A 23591-nucleotide genomic window follows, 5' to 3' on the forward strand; every position below is an offset into this window, starting at 1 on the left:
ATATTTTAATATTCTGTCACTGTAATCTGGGGTTTCTGTCAAAACCATGGAAACTCACCTACTGTTATCAACAGTGCATTGCTTATTCTAACAAAAAGTATTGAAATCCCATCCAAAAACAGCTTATAGCTGTAAAAAAGTACGCGTCCAAGTAAAGCAGAGTTAACTGCGACAAAAAGTAATGATATCATAATGCGGCCATGTGCGAGGTGTGCAAGTTGTAAAATTAATATTAGCTAATCAGATAATACAATGTTATTGTTAAAGTGTTAATGAGAACTATGTGATGCTGCTAGTTTTTAAGTGTGTGAGCATCTTCATAAATGCCACATAAATTTAATTCTCAATAAAGCAATGTGTATAGATTCTCTGATAGTAATAAATAGTTTGAGTTTGGCCGCCTTTCCTGTATACAGCAATGCTACGAACAAAGGAAAGGTGGCCAAACTCAAACTATTTATTACTATCAGAGAATCTATACACATTGCTTTATTGGGAATTAAATTTATGTGGCATTTATGAAGATGCTCACACACTTAAAAACTAGCAGCATCACATAGTTCTCATTAACACTTTAACAATAACATTGTATTATCTGATTAGCTAATATTAATTTTACAACTTGCACACCTCGCACATGGCCGCATTATGATATCATTACTTTTTGTCGCAGTTAACTCTGCTTTACTTGGACGCGCGCTTTTTTTACAGCTATAAGCTGTTTTTGGATGGGTTGTATTTTTCTACAAACTGTCTGTAGCAATGAGCAAAAGTGTATTTCGCATCTTTTTAAATGAAAAATAAACTATGAATAGAAATCCTTAACTTCACAATAGCAACACTTGTATGTGTACATGTGAGAAATTGCCAAAAGCATTTTGCATTACTGGAAACAGTATACCTACCAAATGGAAAATCTAACACAATTTTGTATCATTCAAATTTCAAATTTTCTAGTTTCAACATTATTATTTAATCATGCACACAATTGTGAGAGGGTGCATCATGTGCTTGGTTGTCTGAACCTACCCAAAATGCCGCAGAGAGCCATACCTATAATCTAAAGACAGTATATAAAATATCTACAGGCAGAAATATGCATTTTATGTGGAAATGTCTCGAAATTGCAGTATTTTAGCATCCATTTTTCTAATTTCCTTGGGGGGCATGCCCCCAGAACCCCTAGTTCCAGCATGCTCCACCCAAGAAAGTAGTACCTTGAGTTAGCCCCCCCTTTTTGTAAACCCTAGATCCACCCCTGTGTATTAGCTATATCAATGGATATTTGGCAATATTTTTTAGTAGCTATACAGGGATGACAGCATCAGCCAATTACGGCTTGTTTCCTTGAGCAATAATCTTGCTCCAGCCACCCAGCTGTTAAACCAGGAACATGTTGTATATGTACAATTCAGGGCACAGCCGAAGAGCAGCAGTAGCAGTAAGTCCTTGCTTGAGTATCGAACCTGGGACCGCTCGAATATTATAGCCAGAAACATTTTAGATTTTAGTCACACTGCATGTCTTTATCAGGACCAGCATGTGTACATGTCAGGGGCAGGTCCATGGTAATAGGTAGCTATATAATTATCATGTGACCAGTCTTATTGCCTTTCCAACTAGTTTTGTCTTACTGTATGAATAATAAGGTAGAAACTTGGAACTCAGCCAGTTAGGTACCACAATTATTGCTATGTGGCAAAGTTTCAAGTACATAGATATTTTCCGTAGTGAGGCATAGAAAGTTATGAGTCATCAAACTTGGATATCTAGAAAGGCTATAAGACTGCAGCTGGACCAGGTCTTGTCAGACCGGGTCACATATGTGGGCTAGGACCTACAGTTGGAGGAGCACAGGCCCCCCAGTAGCTATAGGCATTTCATAAAATTTAATACTATTTTTTTGCATAGAGCAATGTTTGTGTATAAATGTCTAAAAAGATTGTAGTGAATAATTCTGTTTGAGCAGTCTTCATTAATCATGAGTTGTCCATGCAGGGATGTGATTTCGATTCCATGAGCAGTTTATAGCATATGATTTTTTTGTTAATATGATATATACACGCACATACAGCCACTGCTCAGTATAAAAACTTGCATTTACAACACCGTGCTATGAACATATTGTAAATGGGAAACATTGCATGTGACAACTGTTCTATTAGTGCATTTGACTGTTCTATTAGAGTATTTCATTAAATTCTTGGTTTGAGGATATATGGCCTGTGCCTCATGGGGTTTATCGCAACATTCCTATGGTTGAAAATCATCAAACCAATAGTGAATGCATGACATGGCTCTTATATAAGGTTTAGAGGTCAGGGGTTTTGGGGGGTGTTAGCTACTCTCTTCTGTAATAATTAAGGTCTTGTCACATATCAAACAGTACTGTACAGTAGTAGCTACTGTATAGCTATGTTTAGGGAAGATTTGCTTTTACCTATAATTATATATATTGCATTAGCACCTTAATTTAACTTTCCAGTGCTTTTCTCATAACTAAATTAATATTATCATATTGTAGTTTTGCTCTAAATTAATTTTATGCTGTCCAGCACTACTTAGAGTAGCTAGCTAGCTCATGTTAAAACATGTACGACTATATATAGCAAGAAGCTATAATATTATTATGCCAATCTGTGATATAATGCCTATATACCAATATCATGCATGCCAGCATTGTCAGCACTATAAATATGAATTTTACAAGCTATAGGAATCAATACAATAATAAGTGAGGAAACAAATTATCCTGTAGCACAGGGAGTCAGAAACCTGAATCTGAAAACTATGCTGAATGCAGAAAAAATATCCCAGACCAGGTGGTGACTTGATCCACAGACAGCTTGGGATCTAGGATTCAGCCAGTTAGCTACTTGTAATTAAGAATCGTGACTTCTCAATGGTTTATTAATCCCTCTAAGGACCTGCAGGGAGGCAACAAAGTAGCTTGTAGCATAAGGAGACTGAAACCTGAACCTGAAAACTATGCTGAATGCAGAAAAGATATCTCAGACCAGATGGTGACAATAAAGCGCTTAAACATTTAGATCACCGCATGAAGTACAAAATCCATTTTAGCCCATATGATTTGTAGAAGCCAGTAGCTATATAGTATAGTGGCGTAGCCCCCAAAATTGGCAATATTGTGCACTTTTTCATAAAGCCATGAAACTTTCCACATAAATAGTACTCCTCGATACATGTATTTTTAGATATAGTGCCATCGCTGATTTGACCTTTGGTGACCTTTACGGCCATTTTGTACAGAAAATTGATCAGTTTTGTCTTTAACTCCCTGAGGCAGTAATTAACTTGTTAAAACATGGTACCAAACAAAAGATCTTGCTGATAGAAATAACTTGGTTTTTATTTGAAGTCAATAGGTGATTTCATTACCAAGTTATGATCATTTTTATTAGCTGCAAAATTTGATAAATTTATGCATAACTATCTGCCCACAGGTAATTCACACCTTGAGGGAAGGTAGCTAAATATATCAAATTTTGTAGCTAATAAAAATGATCATAACTTTGTAATGAAATCACCTATTGACTTCAAATAAAAACCAAGTTGTTTCTATCAGCACAATCTTTTGTTTGGTACTATGTTTTAACAAGTTAATTACTGCCTCAGGGAGTTAAAGACAAAAATGATTAATTTTCTGTACAAAAATTCCCGTAAAGGCCACCAAAGATCAAATCAGCGATGGCACTATATCTAAAAATACATGTATTGAGTACTATTTATGTGGAAAGTTTCATGGCTTTATGAAAAAGTACACGATTTTTTGGTTGTGCCGCTATACTAATATAGCTAAAAGTATAGGGATTAAATTAACACCTCAGGTACCTTCACACACTTTAGAAATCATCCCTACCAAGAGTTAATAATAGTGGGGACTGGGGAGGAGAGTGTCTAACAACAGCCAGCCTCTACAAACGACTTTAAGTGATTCAAAGGGATTCTCTCAAACATGTTAACAAGTGCATACTAGCAGAGCAAAGAAATGTGATGATTAATTCACATATAGAATGTACTAAAAATCACAAAGTTTTACAGAGGAATCTCCTCACTCAAAATATTTTGTAGAGGCTCTGTTAGGCCTGCCAGCAATGCATAATAGGTTGGAGTGCTGTGCCGGCATAATGCTAGCATATTAGGTGGATATTTAAACTATGGAGCTTAATTCCAAACAGATCAATAACGCAGTCAGTGGAATTGTAATAGGACACTCAAAATCATAACTTAGATTCATACTCTCTAATAGAACAGTCACTTAATTTCTAGTGAAATACTCTAATAGAGCATTCACTGATTGAAATGTTCCAAGATTATTGTAAGAAATGCTGCTAACCTACTGGCTAGGAGCATAATGGTAACACTGAAGAGCATAATAGGTGAAACTTTTGGGAAATTCCTGAAAGTATTTTGGGGAAAATTTTGAGCATGCCTATAGACTCTGTATTATGTTAGACTCCACTATTATTAACTCTTGTCCCTACTATGAAACTATAATAATTATGGTGGCATGAAAACAGAAAGCCCCTATGCTAATCATTGTTACATATACTTTGCTAGCCACTTTGAAGTATTTGACAATGTTCTCCACATTACACAGCTATACAGACAGAGAATGTGTATATACATAATTATAGTGCTATGATCTGCTAGCGTTATATATAATACTTCAACATGTTGTACTGTCAGTGAAAAGAAATGGAACACAAAGGTAAGTTCATGATGTGTGCAAAGTATTTGTACTGTGGCATGCCAGGCTGAAGTGACATCTAACAAAAAATCAAGCCTGTAGCCTTAGCAATTATTGAGATATGCTTGTCTGAGGCCAATCAGTCAATCAGAAGAAAATCACAATTCTGTGGCAGCCTGTAATGTTTTGCATGCACTAAAGACACTTGGGCTTGACATACACCTAATCAATACCGCATGCCATTAAGACATTGTTAGGCTAGTTTCTGACTTTCTGCAGCTGGTAATCTTTTTCTCATGATCAGTGAGAAGGCACAGACTTTAATGATCCCTACTGTGCAGTACTACTGTCTATATGATACCAAGTTTGGTTGAATTTGTATTATAGTTTGAGGCTAAGTTTTGCCTGCCACACATGGAAAGCAATACATGATGGAATCGATCCACTTACTTCAACTGTTGGAGGCCTGTTTCATTTTATCCTAACATTGGTGCACTACTGAGAATCAACACCTTCTGCTGTCAGCAGAAAGAAAATGGGTACAAAGAAACTACTAACACAACATGTATTAGTATCAGCGATGTCTGTCTTGTTGTGCTGTTCACTTTCACTGAATAACTGGCTAATCGATCAGGTTTCTACAATACAGTGATAACTTTTAACAACTGATTATATAAATTGGCTCCCAAATGTTTCATTTAGAAACACACTCATGTTAGAGTAGTTATTAAAGAGCTGAACACACCAATAAACTTCAGTGACTGCATGATGTCATGGCAATGCATTTTATCCACCCACTATAATTTTACAAATTAATGCAAGTACAATTAAATTAAACACATGTGCTTAGCAAAAGGACATAATTTTGCTGTTGTTTATTAATTATACATATAGCTTTAAAAAGTAGGTGAATTATATGTGCCCACGTGCCCAGGAATGCACAACTTGTCTGCAATTGATTCACTAATGTTTTGATACTGCAATTAGTTTTGTTTAGTATGAATCATTAGCAAATGACGTTTCAGTTTGTTTCTTTCATTAAATGATTTACTGCACTCCTGACAGGAATATGGCTTCTCCCCTGTATGGATTCTTACATGACGGTGTAGATTACTGTAGTCTCCAAACAATTTACCGCAACATTGACATTTGTATGGCTTCTTTCCGGTATGAACTAACAAGTGACATTGTAAGTTTGCCTTTTGCTTAAATGATTTACTGCAGTACTGACATTGGTGGAATTTAATGCATTGTCGATGTTGTTCTGGCTTCTGTCCATTATGAATTGACAAATGATATTTTAGCTTACATTTCTCATTAAACGATTTACCGCAATGTTGGCACTTGTATGGCTTCTCTCGTGTATGTGTTCTTATATGACGACGTAGATTGCTTTGATCTTGAAACAATCTACTGCAATGCTGACACTTGTATGGCTTTTCTCCTGTATGTATTCTTGTATGACGACGTAGATTTCCTTGGTCTCGAAACAATTTACGGCAATACTGACATTGGTAAGGCTTCTCTCCAGTATGAAGTAATAAATGATGTTTCAGTTTATCCTTTCCTTTAAATGATTTACTGCACTGTTGGCAGTGGTATGGTTTCTCCCCTGTATGAGTTCTAATATGACGACGTAGATTTTCTCTAAATTTCTTTTTGCAATACGGACACTGGTGAGGCTTCTCTCCAGTGTGAATTAATAAATGACGTTTCAGATATCTATTTCCCTTAAATGATTTACCGCAATACTGACACAGATGGGGATTTTCCTCAGTGCGAGGTTTTACATGTGTCTTCAGACTATCTTGTCCCACAATTTCTTCACTGCAAGAGCTGCTGCCATAAGGATCATCTCTGCTATGAGTTTGTAAGTGTTCCTGTAGATCTTCATTGTGTGTAAAAGATTTGTCACAGAATTCACATTGGAAGTGTTCACTATCACCAGCTGGTATTGGTGTCTGATGAAGAATTGGAAACTTCTTGAGGGCTTGAGCAGACAGTGTAGTAGGAATCTACAAGCAAATATGCACCAAATAGTGTACTATACATCAATTTATTCTTAAAAATATTAGCTTGTAGCAATTTAAACCATATACAGTGAAACCTAAAAATAGATACATCAGTAAAATCTTTGTACTGACAGGTGTGACTATTACATTTTAACCTCTAAAAGAAGGATCCTTAACACGCATACATGTATATAAAAAATTCTTGGTCTCAAAATGTTTGTTATATTGTTGTGTTACTTATTAGGATGATGAGTATAATACTATAAGTCATTAAGTCTAAGTCCTTGAAATTAGGTTAGGTAATCCTAAGGCTGCAGCACATGTTGCTGTTGTAGACCTTCAGTGCTGGTCATTGTAAAGTGTTAATAATAATAATAATAACAACAACTCATGTCTCGGTTGCTGGCTAAGGTGATATTAAATAAATATCTGACTGGGTTTAGCACAATCAACCAATTTGTGCAAAAAGTCTAAGCTGAGATAACACCAGCACGAAGTTGCTGTATTATCAGGCTAACACAAACTTGCCTTTAACTTGTTGGGCCTGCTTTTGGTAGACAGTTCTCTGGCAGCCTGTATAACCATACCAGACATCTGTACCATACTTTAGAGGATTCAAATACTCTGGACAGATGAGTGGGGAGCTGAATTGTGATATATGCCTTGTTAATGAGATTTCAGCCTATTTCATGCCACTGCATGTGGTCTGGTTACCATCCTCATTCAATTTGTAGTCTATTTTTTGCCCAACCCACCCTCCACGCCTTTTGAGATCTCGTGATACAACAACACTGGTGAAAAACCTACCCAAAATGGTACAAAAGTTTGTGGTCACCAGATGCTCTTAAAGGCCACAAATTGCTCCATCATTGGTGAAATATCCATTGTGTAGCTGCCAGGGCTGGTGAGTTACAATGCTTTAAATAGTAAAATGCATTTTTCTGTGAATCAACAATGCACCCATATGGGTGAGTTTCCAAAATTGCATTTGAGGAATATGACCACTATTGTACTTAGTCACCTTAGGATCATTCTGTGCTAACTCTTTCCTGTGCTACATATATATGTATATATATATATGCTTCTTTTCATTAAAAAGTATACACTTTAATGTGAGAAACCATGTGACAATGTATTAATATGGCAAGAGCTTTAATACAATTTCATCATATTCATCATCTGACTCAGATTAAAAGCAGCAAACTGAGAATCAAGGACAAATTATTAGAAATCAAGGACACACATTTCAAATTAGCTTATCCTATGCCCTACACTCACTGATATCAAGACACACGGTAGTGTGCCATGCAGCCCAAGAAGCCGGCGCGCAACACCCGTAAGTATATTGACAGGAAGAAAGAAAACGCAATTTTCGCACCTCCGTAGCTCTGTGCTGCCTTGATGAAACAAGATGATTTTTGCTGTGGACTGTCATGCTACAACCGGTCCCCCCAAAATTGGTCCCCCCGGACCAGTTGCAGCAACCATACTTGGTCCCCCCGGACTACTTGCAGCACTGCAACTTGTTCCCCCGGACAACTTACGCCGCCACAAGTGGTCCCCCACTGGCTTTATCATAGACTCAATAATAGATCTTTAAGAAGACGTATAGGGCCAGGCACAAAGTGCTCCACTGTGCCGATCTAGCTTCCTGTTCCACTGTGGCTGTGTGGGCTTATAATTACTAGTATGCGCACGTGTCAGTTATACAAGATTGAAATACTCTAATAGAGCAGTCAGTCAATACTCTAATAGAACAGTCACCTAACATCTACAGTTGCATTGGTACATTTAGCCTGCTAAGGATATCTTGCAAATGAAATGCATGCGATCTTGGATATGTCATTCTTTAGGTCTATAATAATAACCTGCTGGAATAAGTGTCACTCTATACAACTCTTGATCAATGTAGTCCACATAAAAAGCAGTATGATCTAAACCATTCAAGATATTTTGTCCTGCAAAACGCTTTAGCTTCTGGGGGGCACAGATCGCTACTCCATATACTGGTGCACCCCCTTTGATAAACCCTGGATCAGCTGCTGTAAACATTAGGGGTAAAAACACTATAGCTAGCTATACAGTGGAACCTCTCTTAACAAACTCCCCAAATTAATAAGGACACAATAGAAAAAACCACCATAAATAAGGACAAGCATTTTGGTCCCAACCAGTCTCGTGGTCAATACATTTTTACCTCTGAAAAAGGAAAACCTCTAGATTATAGCAAAAAGTGGCCAAAAATTTTGGGTCCCACAATGTCCGTAATAGAGAGGTTCCACTGCACAATTAAACTTGCAGCTTAATTCCGACAAGATAAATTACATATAAATGACATAATAACAAAACTTTAGCTGATACTATTATTAGTATTACTATTATTAGTAGCTAACTATTATAGTGTTCACAGTATTGAAGTTGACTGGCACAATCCACTGGCAGAGCAAGAGGCTACTGAAGGTATATCGGTTGTGATTCCTGAGCATATAATGTACCCACACCCACGCATTACAGCTACAGTGCTATCTAAATGATGATGAGAAGTATAATGGCTTAATACACATCACGTAAACGCAATTATAAGAGGTTCTTGGAAAGGTAATCTTATGTCACTGACATGAAGCATGACTAAATTAGGAGCCGGATTTTCATACAAGTACAGTAACACCTTCACTGATCTCATGCACAACACTATAATGCAGTCCACAATAAGCTGATATTGTAGTCATTCAGTCAACAGGAAGGTCAGTGCCATCTGAATCAATAACTATGTAGCAGTTGTAAACTGGAACTGCAATTTCACCATCTATAATTAAAGTACTTGAGCTCTTTACAGCTACTGACCATATCCTGTACAGTCAAGAAGTATAATTCACAAGAAGAGAATGTCATAATATCAAGCAATAAAGATACCAGATATCGTTTTCAAGGAAAATTGTTTGTAATGATCATGTGATCAATAACTAACTTACTCACACTTAATTAATAATATTATTTTATGTTGCATGTATACTCTTTTAGAGCCCTGCAACTTTGAATCAGTTTGTCTTTATCAGTGACCTCTACTGACTCCACACACACACACACAAGTCTGTTGACAACTGCTAAGTACCATTACTAAGTATACAGTATATCTGCTGTAATTGTACCTGATTTTCTACATAAGTAAGTCCTAAAATGTTAATCCCTGCTGGTTGTCACAATCAGTTGCTCCAAGTGACTGAAAAGCACCTAAGTTTTAAGTGAATAACAGGTTTTAAAATGGAGAATCTACTGTACATAACTGGACAAATGATTTCTTATTTTCAACTAGCAAAGTTTTGTTTATACATGCATGCTGCTTACTGTGCTTAGGCTCATTACCAGAAAGACAGCCTTTTTGCATTAGCTTTGGTTATTCTCTGCTAGGCTTGAGCTAATATGCTTTGAAAATAGCCTATTATGCATTTGAGCAGTGCTCAAAAATCCAGCCTATTATGCTCAAAATTTAAACATTTTTTTGAACATCAAGAGGTGGTTAAGTTTGAATAGCCACCACATCGATTTTTGAAACTGAGGTAATAAATGCTGTAGTGTTTAACCAAGTAAATAAGGTATAAGATATGGCTGGTATAAAACCGTTGTGGGGGTGATTCAATTAAACTATTACGTCTCACACTATAAGTTTACTAACTTATTGGCTAGTAAGAACCATGCACTTAAGGTCACCATACTGCATTAGTTCTAGTATCATTAATGGAGAGTTTAAAGTTTACTCACTAAGACTAGAATAGAACCCTTCAGCTATAGCCTGCCGGTAGCTATAGCTATACCATTTTTGATGAAACTGACATTTTAGTGCATGCGAGCCCGAGAGCATGGCACTGCATGCTGGCATTTTCAAAAAAAATATTGTCTATATAATATTATAGCTATTGAAGCTGTGTATGAGACGTGAAACATGCAGCTAGTAGTTTCCGATCACTGACCTAGCCTATATATATATCCAAGTGAATTAATGGTTTTCACCATTGGTATAGAACAGCTGTCTAACCCATACTCCAGCCTAAATTAGAGTATAGAGATTAAATCATGCTTTATTATAGAACTGAGAAAACTATAGCCAACTGTTCAGTTGGTGTGTCATATGGCCTCTGGTAACTAGTGGAGATGGTAAATTGAGCACTCGTGACAAGTTACACCGAAGCCGTGATGGGGGTGCCCAGAAGCTTTATTTGTAGCTTCTTCCGGAGATGCATCTTAGTGTTATCCTGTCACATACTGCTGGCAACTGTATGTGGATGACTACTGCATGACACTAAGCCATGTCATAGTGATGACTGTTCTATTTAAGGATTTTACTGACTGCTCTATTAGAGTATGTTTTGTTAGTATTTTTGAAAGGGGGATCGAAAGGGACACCGCGGTGCCCACAACGCGTTACACGAATTAAAAGCCGTGTGCAAATGCAAAACAATGCAATCTTCAGAATTATATGTTTAAGAATACGTCATGCATTACTCAAATTTCGCTTCACTACCTCAGGAGTCACTTGAGGACTCGTATTTCGTGGAGGGCAGTGCGTTTTGATCAAGACGTTGAGCTAGTACTGACTGGGAAGCTGATAGTGGAGATTTCATTGGGGGTACCAGCTGCAGCAGGGCAGACCATCTACAGCAATTTACATGGTCCGGCTGGACTACTTGAGGCGCTGTAGTTGGTCCAGACGGACCACTTGCGGCGGGGGACCACCTGCAGCATGACAGGACACTCCCTCCACATTCAGCACTCCACATTCCAAATTTGAGTGAAATCGCTTCAAGCGTTCCCGAGATATGCGACTTCAAAAATTGGCTTAGTTTCTTCGTTTTTTCCTTCTTATTTTTCTTCCTCTTTTCGCACACTTACAGAAACTGCTATAAAACGTGAACACATTATCCGATTGCCTTGAAATTTGGCACACTGAAGGGGGGTATAAAGGCACATCTCTGTACCAACTTTGGCTAGAATACGATAAACAAGAAAAGAGTTATGAGCAATTATTCACGAACAATAACACCAATATGTTGTCACGCCTACAGGGTAAACCGCGTATGGGAAGAAGCTGAAAATCGGTGGGTGAATAGATTACCTATTGAACTTCACACCTTTTGTGGTTTGAAAGAAATCGAGCTAAAAACCAGGAAGATACAACGAAAAAACCAACAGTGTGTAACAATTATGCAATGGAGATTAGCTATGCCTACCAGATAAACCGCTTGGGGTAATGCTTTGAAAATCGCTGTATAGATGGAATAATCATCTTAGAAAGGCTCTTCAATGGTGTAGAAGAATCAGACTTAAAGCTACGGAGTTATAACACGAAATCCAACTTGGTGCAGCAAGTGGGAGATCGAGATACTCTAATAGAGCAGTCATCCTAATAGAGCAGTCACCCTGAAGAGAATTCAAAAGATCAGCTAGAAACAAGTAACCTGTATAGAGATCAGCTACAAACAAGTTACCCTGTAGAGAGATCAGCTACAAACAATTCATCCTGTAGAGAGATCAGCTAGAAGAAGTTACCTTGTAGGGAGTTCATGCAACTATGGAAAGAGATAGTTCAGCTAGAAGAAATCACCTTGTAGAGTTCAGCTACAAAGAAACTACCACGTAGAGAGTTCAGCTACAAACAAATCGCCCTGTAGAGAGATCAATAGAAGAAATTACCTTGTATAGAGGATTCAGCTACAAAGAAACCATCATGTAGAGAGTTCAGCTACAAACAAATCGCCCTGTACAGAGATCAGCTAGAAGGAGTCACCTTGTACAGAGTTCAGCTACAAAGAAACCATCATGTAGAGAGTTCAGCGGCAAACAAATCACCTGTAGAGAGTTCAGTTACAAACAAATCTCCCTGTAGAAAGATCCAGCTAGAAAGAGTTACCTTGTAGAGAGTTCAGCTACAAACTAGTGACCTTGAAGAGACATCAGCTAAAAGAAATTACCTTGTAGAGAGTTCACCTACAAAGAAACCATCATGTAGAGAGTTCGGCTGCAAAGAAATCACCTGTAGAGAGTTCAGCTACAAACAAATCTTCCTGTAGAGAGATCAGCTAGAAGAAGTTTCCTTGTAGAGAGTTCAGCTACAAACAAATCACCCTCTAGAAAGATCAGCTAGAAGAAGCCACCTTGTAGAGAGCTCAGTTACAAAGAAACCACCATGTAGAGAGTTCAGCTACAAACTAGTGACCTTGTAGAGACATCAGTTACCTTGTAGAGACTTCAGCTACAAAGAAACCATCATGTAGAGATTTCAGCTGCAAACAAATCACTTGTAGAGAGTTCAGCTATAAACAAATCTCCCTGTAGAAAGAGCAGCTAGAAGAAGTTACCTTGTGGAGAGTTCAGCTACAAAGAAACCATCATGTAGAGAATTCAGCTGCAAACAAATCACCTGTAGAGAGTTCAGCTACAAACAAAACTCCCTGTAGAGAGATGCAGCTAGAAGAAATTACCTTGTAGAGAGTTCAGCTACAAAGAAACCACCATGTGGAGAGTTCAGCTGCAAAGAAATCACCTGTAGAGAGTTCGGCTACAAACAAATCTCCCTGTAGAGAGATCAGCTAGAAGAAGTTTCCTTGTAGAGAGTTCAGCTACAAACAAATCACCCTCTAGAAAGATCAGCTAGAAGAAGTCACCTTGTAGAGAGTTTAGGTACAAAAAAACCACCATGTAGAGAGTTCAGCTACAAACTAGTGACCGTGTAGAGACATCAGTTACCTTGTAGAGAGTTCAGCTACAGAGAAACCATCATGTAGAGAGTTCAGCTGCAAACAAATCATCTGTAGAGAGTTCAGCTACAAACAAATCTCCCTGTAGAGAGATCAGCTAGAAGAAGTTACCTTGTGGAGAGTTCAGCTACAAAGAAACCATCATGTAGAGAGTTCAGCTGCAAACAAATCACCTGTAGAGAGTTCAGCTACAAACAAATCTCCCTGTAGAGAGATCAGCTAGAAGAAGTTACCTTGTAGAGAGTTCAGCTACAAACAAATCACCCTGTAGAAAGATCAGCTAGAAGAAGTTACCTTGTGGAGAGTTCAGCTACAAAGAAACCATCATGTAGAGAGTTCAGCTGCAAACAAATCTCCCTGTAGAGAGATCAGCTAGAAGAAATTACCTTGTAGAGAGTTCAACTACAAAGAAACCACCATGTAGAGAGTTCAGCTACAAAGAAATCACCCTGTAGAAAATTCAGCCACAAACAAATTGCCCTGTAGAAAGATCAGTTAGAAGAAGTTACCTTGTAGAGAGTTCAGCTACAAAGAAACCATTCTGTAAAGAGCTCAGCTGCAAACAAATCACCTGCACAGAATTCAGCTACAAACAAATCACCCTGTAGAGAGATCAGCTAGAAGAAGTTACCTTGTAGATAGTTCAGCTACAAACAATTCACCCTGTAGAGAGGGCAGCTAGAAGAAGTCACCTTGTAGAGTGTTCAACCACCATGAAGAATTCTGTAATAAATAAATAAATGTATTATTTAAATATAATTTGTACATTTACTGATAAAATCAGAAATATTTAAAGTACATCTGCTTCATCTTTTCTTCTTCCTGTGGTAAAGAAAAAAAGACGGTTAAAAAAGTCCCAAAGCCAGCCATAGGCCGACTTTGGGGTATACAAATGCAAAAAGAAATGAAATCTAATCCAAAACAGCCAAGCTGTAAAATAACAGTGCGGCCCTCAAAAAGGCTATGGTGAAAAAAGATGTGAAATCCAAGGTGGCGGCCAAGAAATGGCTGTGATGGTAGGTTAATGGTAAAAATTTTAATAACAGAAATTTAGGTGAATTTTGTGCCAAGACCAAGCGGCACAAACATTCACCTGAATTGTCGTTATTAAAATTTTTACCATTAACCTACCATCACAGCCATTTCTTGGCCGCCACCTTGGATTTCACATCTTTTTTCACCATAGCCTTTTTGAGGGCCGCACTGTTTTTTTACACCTTGGCTGTTTTGGATTAGATATTAATATCAATACTGATATCAGCAACACAGTGGTTCCTCCATTATCTGACCATCAATTAACCAAACATTCCGTTATCCGAGCAACAGCAATGACTGTTCTATTGGAGCATTTTATCTAAAGTGTGCGTTCTACTAGGGCAATTGTTGAACAAGGCTCTGTATATAAATGAATGAGCTTTGTTTATTGAAACTTTTGATTATCTTAATGCACTCTCATGCAATGCTCAAATACCACTGTATGTTTATCCTTACCAAACACATAGTCCACTGTTAGTCCCAATAGTTTAACATACTGCTCACCATACCATACTAATAGTTCTGTGCCTGGTAGAATATCCTTAATGGTGTAGCAGTAAATATTACCCTGGTATTGGAATGATAATAAATTCTGTTCTTCTTCATTTCTAGCACAATTAATAAATCTCAACCAACTAGCATGTTCCTCATTCTTGGCATCAATGTAGTAAAATTCTGTTGTACCATTCTGAACCTAAAACAATACATACCATCAATAACACAACATATAATATCACAATATCACCTCCCAGAAGTAACTTGTATCAGTTTCATCAGTTAAATCTTCTTTCTGTACCACTTCTCCCTTGTACGGACCAATCCTAGTCCTTCTGGGTATAAACTCTTTGGCAAACACTCCCTTGCCAGCATTCATAATGGAGGACATCTTCACTGTAACTTGTAGTGGTACTGGTACACTGGTAAAGGATTTTGAGTCTTGGTCCCACCCCCAGGATTCATCCAATGGTATTAGAGGACCATGTACTGGACAGTCACCATGGTATGATTTATCACAATCATCACAAACTAGAAACAAAATATTACCATACATACTCTTACGACAATGATGTCTTGCTGATTAATGTCAACCATGTAGCACTCTAACTTTTAAACTAGAGTATTCTGTCATAGGTGACTTCTGAAGATTCAAATTAAGCACAAATTTTGTAGAGTTCAGCAGGATATCAGTAAAAATCCCAGTTGCGTATATGTCAGAAAGAGTAGCGGCCAATAAATGGTAACAGTGAAGCAAATGTCAATAAATACGTAATAACACTGCAACCATTTCTTAGCCACCACATTCATTTGATATCATGTATTTTAGTAGTTGTAAATCCAAGCTCTAAACCACAGGCCAGTTAATTTTATCGCTCTACATCTAACCAGGCAACATTAAAATAATGTATTATAATTAATAGAATATAAATTATGACTGGTTTATTAAAGTATATGGATTGAGTATTTCGTAGTTTTCTCATTATCTCCTCTTTGGTCAGATCCCATTTTATTATTAAGTTTGTGCTTTGATAACTAATTGAGGTATGCGAGAAAATTTAGCACTAGTAGCTAATTTGATTGGTGCAACAGCAAATCATAATTTTGATTGGTCTATTGCTTTTGTGTTGCAACTCTTTGGTTTTTCATAAGAAGCCATATAGGCATAGCGGCAGGGAGTCTACGGGGCTAAAAAAGCCATTCCACTTTAGAGGATGCTTAGCCCCTTTACTTTTAAGATCAAGATATTCTAACAGAGCAATCACATACTCAAATACATAGATGCTTTTAAAATAAAATTTTGTTATATCAGAAGTGTATATTCTTACAGATCACACCATCAATGTTGGTGTCATTGTTGCTCCTAAACTGCTGAAGTTTTGATGTCATCATCTTCATGGTGTCCTGTTTCAGTGGAGTAATCCTTATACTGAAGTCTGTAATACAATCATGCATACAGAACTCAAAATCAAAGAGTATAATTATGCACAAATCAGAAAAACTAATGCATTTTAACTTCGTAAATGTATACACATTATCAATTCAGCAGTACATGTAATGTCAATTAAAATTCATGGCATTGCGTGGTAAGATTGTACACAGATACACAAAAATATTGTTTCTTCATAGTAAAACAAGTCACACGTAGCTCACTGATAAAATAGTTGCAAGATCGACACGAGGCTTTCACCACAATATTATTTTATGCATGAAGACTGAGGGCTCCATGTTCCATTTAATAAGTGAGGCACGTGGACACATAAAATTTTCTTAAACTTTCATCAACAATGATTCGGTACCCAGTGCTATAATTTTCAACTCACATTGTTAAGCATTTACTTGGCTTTACAATTCAAGCTGCATAACACAAATATCCTATTCCAGTACTGAGGTATATATGATCTGTTGTGTGATGGGTGTAGTCTGTGTCCTTCATGCACTATTTTCACAGGCCCGGTCACATAATGGTATATGTATTGGCACCCTTCTAAATTTTTGAATGTTTTCAAATAAAAATTTAAACATAATTATGACAATGAACTCACATCAAAAGAAAGAATGTAGCACATCAAAGCATACACCTCCAAAATCTTTAAAATATTTTTTCCAACTTTACTATAGCGAATCCTTACACTTCACACACTTTTGGTGTGTTTTCATGAACTAGATTACTCATACAGTATATTCTGTATCTGAATGCATGCCCCAACCATTAATTGCTAAAAAAAGTGAAGTGGGATAGCCATTAAGGTTCATTTTCAGCTACGTTCAGTCTATTACACAACATTAAAAATGAAGAGCAGTGCAAGAAGCTTCTATGCAATCAATCAGTCACTACAGAAAAAGGAAGACAGCAGAGGAAATAATGTGCTACCACAAATCGACACCTTACACTGTTAGAAGAAATGGGACAAAAAGGAGGACAATGGTAAGTCCATGATGTGTGCATTGTATTTACTGTGGTATACTGGAGTGACATCCAACAACGAAAGAATCAATCCTGTATCATCAGCAATTAATGAGCTATGCTCATCAGGCGGGCGGGTGGGCGGGAGAACAATACTCAAAAGTGGGGGGGAAAGACATGTGGGATGGCTGTAAGTTGCAAAACGCTTTAAAATTATTAACTGCACCTTAGTGTGCAAAGCATGCCAATCCTAAGGGGGTGTGGGGGCATGTCTTCAATGGAAAAATTTTGAGATTTGAACACTCTGAGATTGGATTTGAAATGGTACTTGAATAGGATAGTCCTATGATATTATTATGGCAATGGCTATCATATAAGATACTGTACAATTATAGTAATGAAGGAATTTCAGATATACTCATGCTACTGGATTACATGTGTTAATGGAGACACTGAATTAATTGCATAGCAGGACCAACTTTTGATGATCCACTGAATGTTCTATTAGAGTAGTTAGGTGACTGCTCTATTAGAGTATCTTGACCTCGTGCACTCCCAGCACCGATTCATTCAGTATTCCATCCTTGCATAACCTTTAGCATAAACCCAGTAAATCAAGGCAAAGTAAATAGGCTAATGACTACAATAGTTGCTTTACTTTAGCAACTAGGCATTGGAAAAGTGAGGGGCACTGCCCCTCCACTTTTCAATGTAGGGGTCAATTCCCTTCTCTGCCGTCCACCCCTGTGCCTAAGAGCAATCCAGCCATAGCCTGTGTAGCCAGAGAATACCCTACATGTGTGTAGTTAGCATGACCTATATTTCATGACCAAGACAATTCAGACACAAATTCTATACTTCATTGCTCTTTGCCAGTGATGGTGGCAATAGTGTAACATGACCAAAGTTGTATGAGAACTGCATCTCTTTGGGCTACATTCAAGAAACACACTGCAGTAAATAATACTACAATCACAGATGTTCATGCTATCACAACTCTCTACCACCATGCAAAGGTGTGCATATGTAGCCAATTATGCTTTTTAAAAAGTGCATTATGCTTTGCAGTAATAATGGTCATGTTTTGCTGTTTGTAGAGCAGCTAAGCAACAAATTTTGATGAAATTGTTCAATTTGCAATAAAAGTACCAAATTTTATGTGGAATATGAGTAAGATATACTAAATCATAGTGCCACGTCAAAATCATTGTTGAAACTTTAAAATTTGCCTACCAGGAAACCATACAAGTGCATTCAAATATCATTTTTTGGTTGAAATTGTATAAAATTAATGTATTTCAAATTTACAAGCGCAAATATCTTTCAATATGTGGTAAATAAACTGTTTTTAAACACTTCTAATGGAGCCACTATTTCAGTGTCAAAAGTACAGGCAAAATCCAATATTGCACATCTATGGTTTTCCATGACTCTCCATGCTTTTTAACATCGCAAACTAATGACCTGGATGGACACCTCTCTTGATCAGCTTTTGGATATGACCATCCCTTGCTCATCAGTCTATGCCAATGCAAAATTTCAGTATATTTACTATTGAGTACTTTATGACTTCGCAATATATTTTCTATTGTTTTACTTGTCAGGTTCTTTGAGCGTGATATCATATGATTGGTAATCTTAATGGCACCGTATCTAATATGAAATAGGCAAATGTTGTACCATGTTGAGTGCTTTTATCAAAAAGAAATCTTGAAAAGCATCGCATTACACTGGCATAATGCCATAATGCTTGATACTTTTGCTACATAGCCTGCACTGCTCGACATGTGTACAGGACATACTGTCAGTTCATCATACAGTACACTATGTGTACAGTAAAGAAAATATTAGACAGACAAATTTACATTTTTATTTAGTGGAATTTTCTTAAGACTGACTTGATTGACTAACTGGTGCCTCCAAAAAATAACTAAGTAATGACTAAAGCTATGGACTTGAACTTTTCATTGTTAGACATTGCTTCAGCCTGACATGTGCCTTTTGGCATAGTACACATGTGCAATGGACACATCAGAGAAACAGTAACTTATATTACCTTTGTCCTCCTTTGAGTCCACTGAATTTCCCAACAGTGCTAGGTGTTGATTCATGGTAGCTCATCACATGATGAATTTGTATGTTAAAATAATGTGATTTTCACACCATGTCTCTGCTATTTTAGCTAAGCAGATTGGCTGTGTGCTTCAGGTACAATGTAGGGCTGTGTAATCATGGCCATTGTGAAATGCCTTTGCAGCCATAGTGCTGCCACATGTCCTTATAGAGAAAAGCATTAAGTGTCTGGGCTGTGCCTGGTTATGTTAACAGTGCTAGTGGTTAACAAGCAGCCATAGAGTGTTAATGCTACTTCAAAGAATCATAATTTCAATAAAGTTCTGTTGCCTGTTTCCTATAGTATACAAAATGATGATTTGGTGCATTGTTATAATATCAAAAAAAACTTTTTATCAGCTTACAAATAGCACACAAACACTTTGACCCATTATGAACAACCGGTATCATAAACAGTTCAAAGGTGATGATATAACAAATCACTGAACAGCAGTGAATATAGGATGACTACCTTATATGGACTTGAGGTTTAAAGTTATTGGAACCACTACAGTGGATGAGCTCCTGGTAATGGGCAGAACAGTCAAAAACTACATGAAATGGCTGGTAATAGGGTGAGTATTTCATCGTACAATTGTATAACCTCATGTCTGTTGCCATTTTTTCCTTTGATGTAGTGTTATATCTTTGATGTAGTGTTATAGAAGTTAAATTACAGTACAAGAAAATATATCAAACAAACATTAGAAATAATTAGGAACTTTACAAGCTAGTAGAAATCATTACAATAAAAATCCTCAGAGCATCACCTGAATTGCAAATTTAATCTCCACTTTAGCCAAGCTAGGAATTAAATTTGCAGATCCCCTTTGATTCCTACTAGCTTGTATACATAATTCCTAAAAATTTTTCTTACACTTGTAATATTATTATGACTATACTATGTAAGGATTGCATTACACTGACACAACATCAATATTAACTGATGTCCCGGCCTCAATCACTAATGAAATTACTGATCTGATTGATACCGATCAATGATCAATGGATCACTAAATCTCTAACACTCCTACCTTTCAACTTGGTAATAAAAGGAGTGATATCCATTCTCTTCTGCTCTTTTTCCACAGTACGGCAATTCAACATCGATATCTATAAAACACAATTCTGGTAGGGAGAAAGTTCTCTTACACACGTATATGTATATACACATACACAAACGCACACACACACACACACAACACACACACAACACACAAAGCAAAGCCTTTGGCAGCCATATAGCTACAGGGCACCATTTAAGCAATTGAGTAATGTGAGCTTTACCTCAAGCTAACTTTGAGGTTTGGACAACAGTTGTCAGCCCAGTGTTATCTGTGACTTGTGGGAAACACAAAACTTGTAACAGCACCTGTATTATGTTAACATTGTAAGAATACTTTTGGCCTGACTACATTTTGCACTGAAAAACTCAAAACTAGTACCAGTACATTTTTATGTTTTTACATGACAAAATCTGTGTTGTACCAGCTGGCTGGTAGTTTAACAGTATATGCTCAAAAGAATTGGTAGGAGTCTTGTTTGTAGGAGGTGCATGGTTTAGGGAACCATGTGATAGTTTACAATCACTTGTTACCATAGTTCTCCACAAGTATATACTTGATGTTGTATATTTTAACGTTTGAGGATGTTTAAATTCTCAACTGGGTTAAGATCCAGAGAGTAAGGTGGCAGGAAATGAACAATGATGCCTTACTTCTTAACAGAAACTGTTGTGAAAACATTTCCTGCAACTCTTTAATACAAGCTGAGCCACAAGCTTCTTCAAAACAAAATTTAATGCTGCTAATCATGCTGGAGCAGTTAACTTTCTAAAAATTGCCTTTTTGACATGAAAACAGAACTAATAGTTTGAAACAAACCTGCAATTCTGCTGACTGCTGTTTTGTCAATACTCAGCCCATTATAACCATGTATAAGTAAACTTTAAACCTTCAACTTGTCATACTATTGTCCACTGTATATCACGACTATATATTTGAATAGTTAGATCATCTGATTATTTCCTGTCAGTGTTTTGTATTTAAACACACACACATGTTTGACTCAAGCATAACATCAGTTGCTAGGACAATGCAATTTCTTATATTTTCATCTTCAAGTCCATTGTTCTGTTACAATTCATGTGCTAAAAAGGCTGTGATTTTAGTACATTTCATGGCTGATAATGGACTCGAAACAAAAGCATTAGTTTCACAATTGCCCACATTAAGCATACAAAATCATAGAAGGTGTAAATGAGGGTGCATCTTTCTAGTTAAATGGTCAATGCAAAGAATCGAGACAGCCTAATAGTGCAGTCAACCACTCTAATAGAACAGTCACATAACTCAAAAACTAGATCAGTACTATCATAGCAAATGTCGCCTGAAAGCACTCTCACAACTTCTGAAGTATAAATTAAAATTGTTCCAGGGGGAGGGGTAACTCCGCCTTGAATGAGATTCATGCTCGCCCAGTCTATTGGCTGCAAACTCCATAGTCTCGTGCCCAGACCCCACCCACTGCGTTGAATAGGGTCTAGTGACATTCGCAGGAGTTTTGGGCCCTACGCCATTTTTCTTTTCTGACCAATCGGACGCCTTGATTCAGGTACAACGCGATTTGATAGGCTGGAACTAGGAAAATGGCCGACTACAGCTATGGATACAAATGCGTAAACAATATGGCGGCGGGCCCAAAAACATAGCGCAAGTCACCAGACCCTATTCAACAACGCAGTGGGTGGGGTCTGGGCACGAGACTACAAACTCCACCGTGTAACTTTCATTCCCCCACTATTACGTAGGCCCTCTTAATTATTGCACAGAGTTATTATAATTGGATATAGTACACAGTATATCACTGACTGTAATATAGTCGCATCAGTGACAACATGCACTTGTCATATAATGAGCGAATGATGTAATATTATGTGGATCTCAGTTACACTTCGTACATTCATTCAGGCTGCCAGTTTGCCTGGAAAAAGCGGTGAGGGAAAAAGTCTAGATAATACCCATGTCTTTGACAAAAATTGATAATCTAATCTAATCTAATAATATTACTAGTGTGCAACAATTACACAGCAATACCTTCGTGCTCCTGCTCCGGATGAATATAGTGGTACGCTCTGTTTCACTGCAACACATAATAATTAGATTCTTGCATGCGGGCACGTTGCTACGCCACGAGTCTATTTAATTAAAGCGAAGTCAACCACAGGTATCTGTGAGCTAATTTTATAATTTTTTACTGGCTCAAGAGTGGGCGGGTGCTAAGTGAAGTATAATATCAGAGCGTTTAGTTCCTGTAGAACTGTAAATTTCAAGGGGCAAAGATTTCTTGAAACTCTTCAGTGCAAACCCCCCACCCTTACACACCCAGTTGTATCAGTGCTGGTAGCTAGCTAGCTACTGAGCTCATGGCTAATGTACAGTTCAGGTCATAAACATACAGCTACTTAATTTAGCAAAAACATTTACATACACATTAATTTTAGTTTCCGATAAGTGCAACAAACATATCTGTACTTCTCAATGTAAAATATTACTGTATAGCCAGAAAGTTTGGTGGGAGGAAACTTTGACAAATGCTACGACAGAATTTGGCTGAGAAAAGAGTTTGGTAAATGCAGTAGAGCAATAGATTTGTATTGGACAAAATAATGATTTGGCAGATTTTAGTTTGGCAAAACACCACTCCCTCAGCAAATTTTCCTCCCACCAAACTTTCCGGCTGTAGTTCATGATACAGTATAAAAGTATTAAAAAAAACTACTTGGGTAGCTACTCATCTAAGTCAGGTGAGCTTCAATAAATCTCTCCTATAGTAAATACTTCTTTAGCAAACAGCTGGTTGCATACACTTCTGACAGTACTGAGCGATATCAATATGGTTTCAGTTTCGTATGACTACCAAGATGGTGTTTCATTGTAGAATAATCACTATAAGCTTTGTGACAGTATTGACATTTATAAGGTTTCTCTCCTGTATGAGTTCTTATGTGAACTCGAAGACCACCAGATGTCGCAAATGATTTCTTACACTGCATACAACTATAAGGC

The 23591-nt window shown here is 37.3% G+C and overlaps 1 protein-coding gene across 2 annotated transcripts; it reads right to left on the reverse strand.

Annotated features, from left to right (window-relative positions):
- Window positions 1–5558: 5558 nt before the first annotated feature.
- LOC136255574 (zinc finger protein 431-like) lies at window positions 5559–22693 on the reverse strand. 2 transcript variants are annotated; one of them, XM_066048379.1, is made up of 6 exons: window positions 22620–22693; window positions 20559–20637; window positions 16334–16441; window positions 15256–15536; window positions 14967–15204; window positions 6506–6726 (listed from the first exon to the last, which is right to left on the reverse strand). In XM_066048379.1, the coding sequence occupies exons 1-6, from the start codon at window positions 22674–22676 to the stop codon at window positions 6653–6655; spliced, it is 837 nt and encodes a 278-aa protein (XP_065904451.1). In that variant the 5' UTR covers window positions 22677–22693; the 3' UTR covers window positions 6506–6652. The 2 variants fall into 2 exon arrangements, with proteins under 2 accessions (XP_065904445.1, XP_065904451.1); XM_066048373.1 differs by lacking the exons at window positions 15256–15536; window positions 16334–16441; window positions 20559–20637; window positions 22620–22693 and having other exon boundaries at window positions 5559–6726; window positions 14967–15091.
- Window positions 22694–23591: the final 898 nt, after the last annotated feature.

The sequence above is a fragment of the Dysidea avara genome, chromosome 1 (assembly GCF_963678975.1).
Source record: "Dysidea avara chromosome 1, odDysAvar1.4, whole genome shotgun sequence".
Taxonomy (NCBI): Eukaryota; Metazoa; Porifera; class Demospongiae; order Dictyoceratida; family Dysideidae; genus Dysidea; species Dysidea avara.